The sequence below is a fragment of the Mesoplodon bidens genome (genome assembly GCF_964165515.1).
Source record: "Mesoplodon bidens genome assembly, chromosome: 5".
In the NCBI taxonomy this organism is placed as follows: Eukaryota; Metazoa; Chordata; class Mammalia; order Artiodactyla; family Ziphiidae; genus Mesoplodon; species Mesoplodon bidens.
This window is the reverse complement of record NC_138161.1, coordinates 114,389,620-114,403,219: the sequence shown is the minus strand read 5'-3', so window position 1 is coordinate 114,403,219 and position 13,600 is coordinate 114,389,620. Positions and strand designations below refer to the sequence as shown.

The following is a 13,600-nucleotide window of genomic DNA, read 5'->3' as shown; positions in this document are numbered from 1 at the left end:
TCCCCTCCTCGAGTTTGATCACTTGCTAGGACAGCTCACAGAATTCAAGAAAACAGTTTACTTATTAGATTAACAGTTTATCACAATGGATATTAAAGAACATGAATGAACAGTCAGGTGAAGAGATACATAGGGTGAGGTCCGGAAGAGTCCCAAGCAAAGGGGCTTCTGTCTCATGGAGTCTGGGGTATACCAGAAAGCTGGGGTATACCCAAAAGCTCTCCAAACACCATCTTTTTGGGTTTTTATGGTGGCTTCCTCTCATAGGCACAAATGAATACATCATTGGCCATTGGTGATTAAGTCAATCTCTAGCCCTTCTCCCCTCCCCAGAGGTCAGGAGGTGGAACTGAAAGTTCCAACTCTCTAATCACCTGGCTGGCTCTGCTGGCAACTATCCCCCTTCCTATGGTTTTCCAGGGGCTTTCCACAAATCACCTCATTAATATAAACTCAGTGGTTGAAACAGGCTTGTTATGAATAACAAAAAACACCCATTTCATCTTTATGCTCTAGTGCTACTTAAGGAGTTAGGAACAAAAGATGTCCATATAGCTCTTATCACTTAAGAAATTACAAAGGTTTTAAGAGCTATTTCCAGGAAACATGACAAATCTATTACATCAGCGTATCACAATAGGCCTACCTCTTATTAGCTTTATAACCTTGGGGAAGCGATTTAACCTTTCTAAGCCTGTTACCTCTTCTGTAAGATGGGGGCAATTACATCTATCTAGATGGTTCTGATAAGGACTGAGGACACAGATACATTCTACAATTCTTAGTTCCCTCCCATCCCAGCCCACTCTGCCCTCAAGGGTAGGCAGTCTCAAATCCTAAGGAGGTTCATAACAAAGAGACAAAATGATGTACCAACCTCGCATTGGCCTCTCTACCTTGTGTCTTTGGTCCCCTAAACCATTTCTGGGTGATATGTAATTCTTTTCCTCTGGTTTTCAAAACAAACAAATAAGGGAGGCTGTTCAACCTCATTTGTCTTTATTATGAGAGGCAATGAAGTAGGAACAAAGATCATCCTAGGAGATAAAACTTCTGGGTCCCAGTCCTCCCTGCTCACTGAGTTCCTCAGCCTCTCTGGTCTCCAGGAGTTTCTTTTTAAATACTTTACCTGTCTTACCTCCCAGAGGAAAGGGGCTGGATAGGGTGCTCTGTTAGAGCCCCTTCCTGCTCTAAGATCTCCGAACTTTAAGGGAGTACCAAACATGAAACGGGAATAAATCAGACTTACCAGAGAGACTGGTCTTGCCCTCTAGGAGTGTTCTAAAGTGTTCTAAACTCCACCCCCACTTCTTAAAATAAACATTTCATTTGTTTATGGGAATAATTTTAGATTTTTAGAAAAGTTGCTAAGATGATGCAGAGAGTTCCTTTAACCAATTTCCCCTAATTTTAACATCTTATATTACCATGGTACATTTATTTGTCAGAGCTACAAAACCAACATTGGTACATTATTTACTAAATTCCAGATTTTATTTGGATTTCACCAATTTTTCTACTAATGTCTTTTTTTCTGCTCCTGGATCCAATCCAGGATACCTCATTGCATTTAGGATAAAACAACTTTCAAATGGTGGAAGATTTCCAACATAGAGACAAACAGATCTTCAATAAAAAGAACATCAGATACACTTGAGGCTATTTTTGAGCCCTCTCTTCCCATTTTCAAGCCCTTTCCTTTCTCCCTAGAGAAGCAGCATCACAAACTCATTGTTTATCATTCCCTGGCATGTTTGCATGGATTCCTAAAAAGAAAATATAAGCATAAACACTATTTATTATTGTTTTTCAGACTTTAAAACTTATATAAATAGTATTCTTTTCATATCCTTCCATACCCTGCTTCTTTCATTCAACTATGTTTTTGAGATCCATCTGTTAAGAAATATAGCGATAGTTCTTTTTGCTCCCGTGCATAAGATGTATAGCATCTCATTCTATGAGTACAACACTACTATCATTCTCCTACTGATGGACACTTAAACCGTTTCTTTTCTTTTTTTTTTCTGCAATAGACATTTTAATGCATTTGCTGAAACATAAGAAAGATTCTCCATCTAGGACTAGAATTTCTGCCTTAAAAGGTGTAACCAGCTTTCTGTGGGAGATGACCTCCCCATAATAACATGACTCTCGCAAAGGATATCATTCATCCCTCTCCAGAAGAGGAGAAGAAGAAACACAAGAAGTGCCTGGTACAGAGCCCCAATTCCTATTTCATGGATGTGAAATGCCCAGGTTGTTATAAAATCACCACTGTCTTTAGCCATGCACAAACAGTAGTTTTGTGTCTTGGCTGCTCTATTGTCCTCTGCCAGCCTACAGGAGGAAAAGCAAGGCTTACAGAAGGATGCTCCTTCAGATGGAAGCAGCACTAAAAGCACCCAGAATCAAGATGAATGGGAAACCATCCCAATAAACACATTTTGGATACATTCTGTTTATTGTCTTGTTTTACTGCTAGGAAGTTCCTACCTCACGCATTCAGGGGCAACTCTAGAGTCAGTTGGGGCAATCTGTGAAATCAAATGAAGGCAGATTCCAAATCAAAAGTCCACAGGGCTGAATATAAGGACTCCTTACCTAGAAAGAGGAAAGCTGTTGATGCCAACACCGCAAAGAGGGTAAAGAGGAAAATCTGGTAAGAACCCGTGAACTTCTGGAGGACACCTGAATCTTCACACTGATCTACACATTGGCAGAATAAAAGAAGATAATAGTTATTTAATACATCCAGGACAGACGCTGCATTTAAAATCTTGTGTGGTCCTAAGAGTATCTAGCTGAAGCACTCAAAACCTAGCCCTCTAAGAAATTCTTTTGCTTTTTACCAGAGAAAAAGGGGTGAACTGTACTTGGCTCCTCTACCTCTTTTTGGCTTTTTACCTCTCTAACGTAATAAACTACAATTATTGAGCCTCTCATTTCTTTTTAGCTTATAAAAGAATATTTCAATTCTCTGCCACTTTAAAATGCCTGTTACCTTTCCTGTGCACTTTAACTCCAGGTAACATGCTTCCCTTCACCAAGTTTGTGATAATGTACAGTGATTCAAATTCTACTTTTAATCCCTCTAACCTAAAACATTTCCTTGGATCACCAATGACCTCTTATATCCAGGGGCCACTTGTCCTTTTTTATTCAGGTGTCATTTCTAGGGAACATTTTGATTTGTATATAACCTTGTCCTCAATAAATCTTCAGACTTGTGTCTTTGAAGCAGTAAAAAAAAAAAGGTGTAACTAAATTGTTTCTTAAAGCTGTTGTACTGATCTACACTCCTTTCAGAAGTGAATGAGTCTGTTGCTCCACGTCCTCATCCATACTTGGAAGGGCATTCATTTTATAAATTAATTTGGTGACAACTGGCATCTTTATAATGAGTCTTCCAGTTCATGAACACTGCCTTTTTTCCCATTTATTAAGACTTTTTTCTTTTCAGTAATTGTAATTTCTCCAAAAATTTCTTGTACATATTTTGGTTAGGCATACTACTAGGTATCTTGAAGCTTTTATTACTATTGAAAATGGGATCCTTTATTTATTAATTTTTCTAATTGGTTATTACCAGTGAATAAGATTTCTATATGTTGATTTTGTGTCTAGGGAAACTGGCAAGCTCTTACTATATATTTTCTACTTAAAAAAACTCAAGAAAATCATAATGTATGCAAATAAGGACATATCTTTCCAACATTCACAACATTTTTCTTATCTTGTTGCATTGGCTAGAATCTCCTGTACAATGCTGAATATAAATGGTGAGAAAGGGCATCTTTATCTTTTTCATGTCTTTACTGAAAAGAAGCCTAGAGTCTTATTGTTAAGGATAGTTTTTGCTGGAATATTTTGATAGATGCTCTTTATCACGTTAAGGAAACTCCCTTCTAAGTTTCCTGAGAAGTCTATTCAATCATGAACAAGCACTAAATTCTGACAACTACTTTTTCTGTTTCTTACAGATTGTAGGTATTATTGATCTGTTAACATGATTTATTACATTAACATATTTTCTGATGTTGGATCATTCCTAATTTCATGCATAAACTCTACTTAGAATGTAAATATTTGAAACAGATTTGCAAATATTCCATAAGCATCTATGTTTATAAATTGGACTGTTTTATAATTTTCCTTTCTTGTATTCTTCTTGTCTGGTTTGGGTATTTAGGTTATATTATCATTGTAAAAGTAGATAGCTTTTCCTAATTTCCTATTCTCTTAAACAGTTTGTTAATATTAGGATTATCTACTTCTTAGAAGTTGAATAAAGTACAGATGTAAACCACCTAAGCCTGATATTTTGGAGAGATGAGGTCTTGGTTATCAGCTTAAGTTCTTTAATGATTTTTGCTTTTTGGTATTTTCTATATTTTTTCAAGTAGTTTTGGCAAATTATATTATCTAGAAAACTATGTCTTTTCCCAATCCAAATTTTGTCATAAAATTCTTCAGAGTATAATCTTATGATTTTTATTATCTATTACGTATCTGTAGTTATAGTTCCCTTTCTTACAAAATATTATTTGTAGCTCTTTTTTGAAAAAAAAAACTTAACTAGGGATTTATCTATTTTATAACTCTTTTTGATCCTCTAAATTGCTTTCTATTTCATTTTATTTGTCCTCTTAGTTTCCTTACTTTTCTTTTTCTAAAGGCTTATTTTCTTCCTTGTCTATCTTCTTGAGATGGACATGTATAGACAGTATTAGTCATCTAAACAATATGTATTATCCCTTTGTTCTTTATTAGCATAACCGCTATTAAGTTTGGGAAGGCAATATGCCAAGCTAAAAGACAAACAAATTATGTTTTTCAGACTCCCCTGCAGCTAGGAAATGCCATATGACACACCTGTTACCAATGACATATAAGTGGAACTTACTGGGTAGGGCTTCCAGGAAAACTCTTTAATTACAGATAGCAGACTCAGCTGGTACATGCCTCTTTCATAACCTGTCCTTTTCTTCCTCATCATGTTTGGAATGTGCATACAAAACTGGAAGTAGAGCAGCCACCTTACAACCATGAGGCAGCTAGCATGAGTATGAAAGCTCAGTTTAGATGAGTCAAAAGGTAGAAGAGCCTGGGCTATCATGGCATCATGGAACCTCTATATCTGATTAGAACTGTCTACCTCCAAATGAAATTAAGTCCCCCATAAAACTGTGTTCCTCTGAGACAGGAGGGAAGAGGGCAGGGCACAACCATTAAAAGAATGATACAACCATTAAGAACAGAATATGATAAACTGGTTAGAACCTATTAGGCCCTAGATGGTGGAAGATTTGACTTCCAGTAGACCTTGATCTTCATTATACACTCACTGTAATAATTAGCATGCTAAATGACATACCCACAGGCGCCATGACAGTTCCAAGGCCAACCATAAAAGGCCAAAAAGTGGGCAGTGGCCCAATTCCTGGAAATCCCTGCCCCTTCCCCAACATAGTTGGAATACTTCCAATTTATTAGCCTATGAAATTACCCAGCCCACAAAAACTAACCATCCCATATTTGGGGGCTGCTCTTGCCTTTTCAGACAACACTATATTCTGTCTATGGTATGTGTATCTCTCTAAATAAATCCATTTCTTACCTATCACTTTGTCTCTCACTGAATTCTTTCTGCTACGAGACATAAAGAACCTAAGCTTCATTAAATCCTGAGACCAGGTGTGCGATTTCAATGAAAAGACAGTGGGTTCAAGTCCCAGTCTAAATTTTGGCTGGGTTTGAGTCCCATCTGAGGTGTGATTGGGTTCATGTCCCAATCTGAGGTGTGCGGTTTCACCTCTGCAAAGTTTATGATTAACCTCTCCAACCAAAATTTATTTCCTTTTTTATCCTGCACCAGTTTTCCTCAGGATTGAGAAGTATCACAGAAAAGGGGGGACTGAAACCGAGCCGGACCCTGCAGCGCCCTCCTGGGTACAAAAGCCTTTCTGTGTACCGTTTCTTGTTTGTAGAAAAAGTCTTTAGTCTCCTAAGCCTTCCCTGATTTCCAAAGAGCAGAGCCAGTTACGAATTAGGGAAGTGAGGGAATGCAGAAACAAAAGAAAGGCAGTCAAGAAACAATAGTTCAGCAATCAGAGTCCTAGTTCCTCTTCAAGGGATATAAGTAACCATCTGATGCATATCTTTGAGTTGTTCTGCAGGAACTAAGACTCCCACCCAGGTGGAGGATGGTGACTACATGCTGACCACAAGCACAGAGACCCCAGACTGGTTGGAACCAGAAGGTTGGTGATTAAGATTCCTGAAACACAACACTGTTTCCTCACCACCAACCAATCAGAAGAAAATCATGCCCTCCACAACCTTCAGCCCAAATGTTGCCTTTAAAAACCTTATAGTCCAGACAGCCAGGAAGATGGATCTGAGAAAAACCTATGTCTCATATCTTCTTGGTTGGCACCCTCTTATCAATAAACTGCTCCAAACTCTGATGTTTCAGTTTGTTTGGCCTCACTGTGCGTCGGTACAGGAACTTGAGTTTGACAAAACAAACTTCTTGTTACATGACAAGGTTGAACCTCTAGGTCATTTAACCCATGATCATTTACACACAGCCAAATACTATTTTAAATAATACAATATTCAACTATCTTTCATTTTTTAAATTTTTAATAAATGTATTTAAGGTCATACATTTTCCTGAAAGAAAAGCTTTCTTGACTAAACTGAGAGATCAACTGTGATGGTCCAGACCAGAAAGACCACCTAGCCAACCCAAAAAGTAGTGATATAAATGAAAATGGCCATGGTTTAAGTCCCTAAATTTGGGGGTGGTCTGTTATACAGTAAAAGCTAATTAATACAGAAATTGGTTTCAAGAGTGGGGTGCTGCCATAACAAAATCCTAAAACATGTGGTGTTGGCTTTGGAATAGGGCAGTGACTAGAAAATCAGTAAGGAAACAGACTGCAAAGGTTGCAAAAATGAAAAAACAAACAAACAAACAAACCCAAAAACCCACCTGCTGTAGAAGGTCTGGAAAATGATGACTCATACTATGTAGAGACAGAATAGTTGGTAAAACTGAAGTTGACAGTAACTTGAGAGGAAAAAAAATGAACCTAATGAACTTTTGGTTACAGCTAAGTAGATCTCAAGAGAGAATTTGGAAAGTGCCACTTGGGTACTCTTAACTGCATATGATAAAATATGGCAAGACAGAAGAATGGGCAAAAGAAGGAAATGTTCAGTTTGCAACCAGAATTTAGATGGAATACAGAGGGCCCAGGGCCTGCTGTGTTGGAAAATAAAACTCTCATCTCCAGTCTCCCCATATCTGAATAGTCTTCAAGTAAAAGATTCTCAAAGTAAAAGGAGACCTTAGGACAAAGAGAAAAGCAAGGGTATGGCCACTTGTTAGGACCTCTGAAAGATTTAAGAAAGTGCCTAGTATACTTTCTCAACTAGACAAAAAGGCATGACAGACGCCTAATCCCAAATCACAGTGAATAAATCTAGAGAAAAAATAATTGTGGGTATAGCTTTTGTTGAATAAAGTAGACTATAATCTGTTACACCGAAAGCCCAAAATGTTAAAAAAACAAAAACAAAACAAAACTATACCAGCAAAAGCACCATCAGCTTGGACTAGAGGGAACTAAGATTGATTAAACTGCAAAGACGTCTCTAGGCTCTCAACTACCTATGGGCAGGAAGCCAGAGGAGAAAGCTGCTGAACTGTTAACATGGCCATTTCTTATGGAAAGGAAAGATTTCTCAAGATGGGGAACCAAGGGACTAGAGAATGGAGTCTAGGGCCTTGGAGAACAATGGAATGGGAAGGCACTCCCAGGAAGCAGAACTGAGCCCTAACCAAGGGCCTAGGGGGAATTTTAGACCAGTGATTTTATGTATCCTCTGATCTTCCCCCTTTTGAAGGGATGTGTCTATTCAGTTAACCTGCCTCTGTCTCACCACTGTATGTCAGGTGTGCAGGGAGGTGACTTGTCATTGTAATTCACAGATTTCTGAATCAAGAGGCGCCTTACCCAAGGAGCCACATCTAAGGATCCTCATTCATCCTGATGTGATAAGATCGTGAGATTGTGATCTCATCCTTCCAGCCTGATGCTATATGTAGGATGAGACATGTAAAGTGGGAGAAATGTGAATAATTTGTGGCCAAGGAGCAAACTGTGGTAGATTCTAAAAGCAGCCATACACGTATATACAATGGAATATTACTCAGACATAAAAAGAAACAAAATTGAGTTATTTGTAGGGAGGTGGATGGACCTAGAGTCTGTCATACAGAGTGAAGTAAGTCAGAAAGAGAAAAACAAATACCGTATGCTAACACATATATATGAAATCTAAAAAAAAAAAATGGTTCTGAAGAACCTAGGGGCAGGACAGGAATAAAGAAGCAGACGTTAAGCATGGACATGAGGACACGGAGAGGGGGAAGGGTAAGCTGGGACGAAGTAAGAGAGAGGCATGGACATATATACACTACCAAACGTAAAATAGCTAGCTAGTGGGAAGCAGCCGCATAGCACAGGGAGATCAGCTCGGTGCTTTGTGACCACCTAGAGGGGTGGGATAGGGAGGGTGGGAGGGAGACGCAAGAGGGAGGAGATATGGGGTTATATGTATATGTATAGCTGATTCACTTTGTTATAAAGCAGAAACTAACACACCATTGTAAAGCAATTATATTCCAATAAAGATGTTAAAAAAATTTTTTAATTAAAAAAAATAAAAGCAGCCACAAATTCTTTACCTCCTACCAAGGGGTCGAGTCTGTTTCTCCACCCCTTGAATCTGGGCTTGGCCTCGTGACTTGTTTTTGCTAACAGGACATTAGTAAATGTAATACAAACGGAAGATTAAAAAGTGCTTGCACAAGGAGGCTTGCTCTCTGGCTGCATTTGGAAGCCTGGACTATCATGTGAACAGCCTCAGCAGACAATCTGGAAGATGAGAGACAATTTGGAAGAGAACTAAGGCATCCCAGCATGCAGGCCGTCAACTTCCAGACATTGAAGCTATCCTAGATCATCTAGCCAGCCACCAGCCCATCAAAGATGAGTGTGATAGTCAAGATCAGCTGAGCTGGCCCAGATTTTTAAAACTACACAGCTACCCCAAAGATTCTAGAGCTGAATAAGATAGTGTTTCTTTTAAGCCTTTACGTTTTGTAGTGGTTTGTTATGCAGCAAACCTCAACTGATACAATTATAATTTTTTTTACATAGTCCATAATTATCATCTTCCTGACTCTGAATATGGCTTTAACATCACTTCCCCCCAGAATAGCCTGCCCCATATTGCTATTGTCGCCTAATTTTCATTTTAATCATATTTTTAAATCACACACACACACACACACACACACTCAGGAATTTTTTACATAGGTTAACAGTTAAATGAATATAAATATATTTAATTTCTGTGTTCACTGTTGTTTCTTTTTTTTTTTTTTTTTTTTTTTTTTTTTCTTTTTGCGGTATGTGGGCCTCTCACTGCTGTGGCCTCTCCCGTTGCGGAACACAGGCTCTGGACGCGCAGGCCCAGCGGCCATGGCTCACGGGCCCAGCCGCTCCGCGGCATGTGGGATCCTCCCAGACTGGGGCACGAACCCGTATCCCCTGCATCGGCAGGCGGACTCTCAACCACTGCGCCACCAGGGAGGCCCCTCACTGTTGTTTCTTATATTGTGCATCCTTTCTCATTGATTTTTTTTCTTTCTAAAGTATATCTTTTAATAGTTCTTTTAATGAGTGTCTTGAGTTTATACCTTTGGTCTTTATTTTTCTCTCACTGCTGTAGGATAGTTTATCTAGGCATAGTATTCTAGGTCCAACACTTAGAAGTTGTAAGTCTGTTTTCTTACTTCTCCTGCTGCTGAAACATCTATTAGTCATTTATTTATACATGACATATTTTAAACTCTGATTTTTAATTGGTTGCTATGGACTGAATGTTTGTGTTCCCCCTAAATTCATATGATGAAGCCTCAACTCCCAATGTGACTGTATTTGGAGACCGGACCTTTATGGAGGTAATTAGGGTTAAATGAAGTCATAACAGTGGGGCCCTGATCAGATAGGATCAGTGTGTCCTTAGAAGAGACAGGAGAGAGCTCGCATTCTCTCTCTCCCTGCTACGTCAGGACACAGTGAGAAGGCGGCCATCTACAAGCCAGGAAGAGAGTTCTCACCAGAAACTAAATCAGTTTTGATCTTGGACTTCCCAGCCTCCAAAACTGTGAGAAATAAATGTCTGTTGTTTAAACCACCCAGTCTATGGCATTTTGTCATGGCAGCCCAAGCAGCTTCATATACTGGTCTCCCCCTGCCCTTGATAGTATGCAGTTTCACTGCAATATGTGTAATTGTGGGTTAACTTTTATTTAACCTCCGTAGTATTCGGAGATACTTTTGATCCAAGAACTCGTAGTTAGTCAACTCTGGAAAATTATTAGCCATGTATTTAAATATTGCTTCTCTTTCATTCCCTCTGTTCTCTCTGTAACTTTTATTACAGAATGTTGAAGCCGGTCAATTTATCTTTCGTATCTCTAAACTTACAGGGTAAGTTTCTCTGTACTGTTTTCCAATCTGTTAACTTACTTCAGTGGTAGCTAGGAATCAGTGTACCCTATCTATTGTATCTTTATTTCAATAACTAGTTTTCATTTCACATTTTAATTTTTTATATATATCTGATCTTATTTTATTTATGCTTTTTTTTCATAATTCCTTATTTTTTAATGAAAGTTATCCCTTTTTTTAGGGCAGGGCACATCCTCTACCTACTTACTATAAAGTTATTTTCAGACTAGTCTATCAAATTAATTTCATTTGGGATAATTTCTTATTCGTACAGTTGATTCTGTTACCTGATTTATTTGCAATTTTGGAGTGGCAAGTTCCTTTTGAGTCTGTTCTTCTCACTTTTGTTATTTTGTTCCCCTCTCTCTGACCCCATTTCTCCTTGACCCTCTGAGCCCCCAGTGCAGAAGCAGGTTGGGTGTTACAGTCCCACAAGAACATGGCAGCCGCAGTCACAGAACCAGCAGGCAGCTGGGCTCAGTTCCTGGTAGCAAGGCTATGTGCTTGTTCTTGCATTCCTTAGCCCACAACTCCTGTCCCAGTCTCCTCCTTCCCTCTCACATATCCAGCCTTCCTTCATGACTTGGTGAGCTCTTCTTCAGCCCTGGCTTCAAGCCTTACTCTGGTTTCTCAATGCCTGCACAGCACTCTTGTTTTCTTGGTCCCTTTATTTCATAGGAGCCAAACTCTTCATAGCCACTGCCTCCAACCAACCTACAGCACAAGAAACTTCAGTCTCTGATCACCTTTTTGCAATTCTCTTCTTCTATGATCCACAGAGATGGTTACTTCACATCTGAGGCTGGTGATGTTCATTTTTTGTTTCTCTTTCCTTTTGTCCCTCAGAGATATGAGTTTGGGGAATCAGTTTTCAAAATGTAAACAAAATGTACATTAGGAATCTGGTCCTCCTTCCCAAAGTTGCACATGCCCCCAAAATGAAACTTTAAAAAAGGACAAGGGGATCATATGTGAATGCCAATCATTTCTCTCTTGAGCCAGAGAAGCATCTCCACCTCACTAAAGCCTCTCTGTCCAAAAGGCAAGCATGGTGAGGAAGGCAAAGAGAACCACTGCTCTTGGCTACCATATACCCTGGAGATCTGGGAACTTCTCCTTTTAGATCTAAGCTATTTATTGATCGAACGAACCAGAACAGAGGACTTTGGCAAGAACTTGAAAGGCTAATGTAATCTTTCCCATTCATTCAAAAACTTCAGTTAGAAAGAATGGGGTGGAAAGAGGACACAGTAAATACTGTGATGTGGCATATTCAAAACTACAAGTCCATTCTTTTCGGAACAGAACTTGCTACACTGGGGCATGGGCACCTGAGTCTTCAGTGTCTGTGACGTTGTCCTTACAGTTACTGGACAAATAAAGGGATATAACTCAGTCTGGAATCAATAAATGGAGAACGTACAACACAAGTAGCTTTCCTTCCCCTTGACCTGGAAAGAGACTTCTTCCTTGCCTATAAGCATATAGGAAAGAAATCTCACTTTCAGTTGAAACAACTCAATTTGGCCTTCCCCTATAACATACCACCACAACTCTCATCTATTTATCCACTAGGAACTTCCCCGAATTGGTCTCATCAGGGTACCAGGGGGGATGAGATGAGGCACATCAATTTCAGCACTAACTTCCAGGGGTTTACTTTGTATGTGTGCTTATTTGGGGGTTTGCTTTTTGCCAAGTCTACCGCAACACAGCCAGTTTTCCATTTAGCTACATGACTCATTCAAATATTTATTGAGCATTTACTGATAATAACAGCTCCTATTTAATGGGGACCTCTGTTTGCATGACAGTGCATTTTACATACCCATTTAATCTTCACAACCGCTAGTCATTCAAAGTAGGCACTGTTATCTTCATTTTTCAATAGAGAAAACAGGCTTAGAGAAATTTAGTAGTTTCTCAAAGTCACACAAGCTGGAGCTTGAATTTGGATATGACTCCAAAACCAAAAATGTTTTTGTTATTGCAGTCTGAGGACAACTGTTCTTTCCTATAGAGAAACTGTGTGTTACAGGCTATGGCCCTAAGTTTTCTACACTGAGGCAAGGTCAGCCTAAAACAGCCTACTCTGGGGACTTCCCTGGTGGCACAGTGGTTGAGAGTCCGCCTGCTGATGCAGGGGACATGGGTTCGTGCCCCGGTCCGGGAAGATCCCACATGCCACGGAGCAGCTGGGCCCGTGAGCCATGGCCACTGAGCCTGCGTGTCCGGAGCCTGTGCTCCACAACGGGAGAGGCCACACCAGTGAGAGGCCCGCATACCGCAAAAAAAACCCAAAAAACAAAAAAAAACCCAGCCTACTCTGGAGCTGTCCCCTGGCCTGTATATATTCATTTTCCCCTTCCACATCAGTTCTGCCATTTGTGCTTCTGGGGCCTATGACCTAACAACTCTCAGCTACAGGCAGAATCAGACAGAGGCAACAAGAACTTTTGGGTTGCTATTGGTATTGGATTCTGGGCCCTTCTCAGTCAGGGCCCTGAGGTTTGGTAGTTTTCCTGCTGCCTAAGCTCTGGGGATTTGTCTCCTTGTCAAGCTTATTTTTATCACTTACAGTGGTGCCCAGATCCCGTGGTATTGGCCTTGGCCCTGAGGATGGTATATAATAGGCAGAAAAATGCAGTGGGACTTGGAAGAACTGAGAGGTCTCCAGAAAGGGAGAGGCCTCGAAGTACTAAGGAAAGGAAAACTGGAGCTGGTTTCCCAGAAATGTGGATGGGCTCTAACCTTCCACTCACTCCTTTGGCCTCTTTAGTAATTCCCTGGACAGCCTGGGAGAGTCATGGGCCTCAGCTCACCAAAATGCTTCTCCCCACTCCATCCTGACACCTAATGTGCTAAGTGCTTTGTGTGCATTACTTCATTTAATCTTATGACATCCTATGAGGTATAGGTGCTATTATCTCTATATTATAGATGAGAAAACCAAGGGAAAGAGAAGTTTTATAATTTACACAAAATCGCACAGCTAGTAAATGACA

The 13,600-nt window shown here is 39.8% G+C and overlaps 2 protein-coding genes across 4 annotated transcripts in view; one reads left to right on the top strand and one right to left on the bottom strand.

The window, feature by feature from the left end:
- Positions 1–13,600, bottom strand: part of MYLK (myosin light chain kinase) — a 294,914-nt gene that overhangs the window by 235,847 nt on the left and 45,467 nt on the right. The window lies entirely within an intron of this gene.
- On the top strand, positions 2,148–2,399 carry LOC308617494 (small ribosomal subunit protein eS27-like; the record flags this gene model as incomplete). Its single annotated transcript, XM_081234703.1, has 1 exon — positions 2,148–2,399. One exon carries the CDS (start codon positions 2,148–2,150, stop codon positions 2,397–2,399), a length of 252 nt encoding a protein of 83 aa, XP_081090829.1.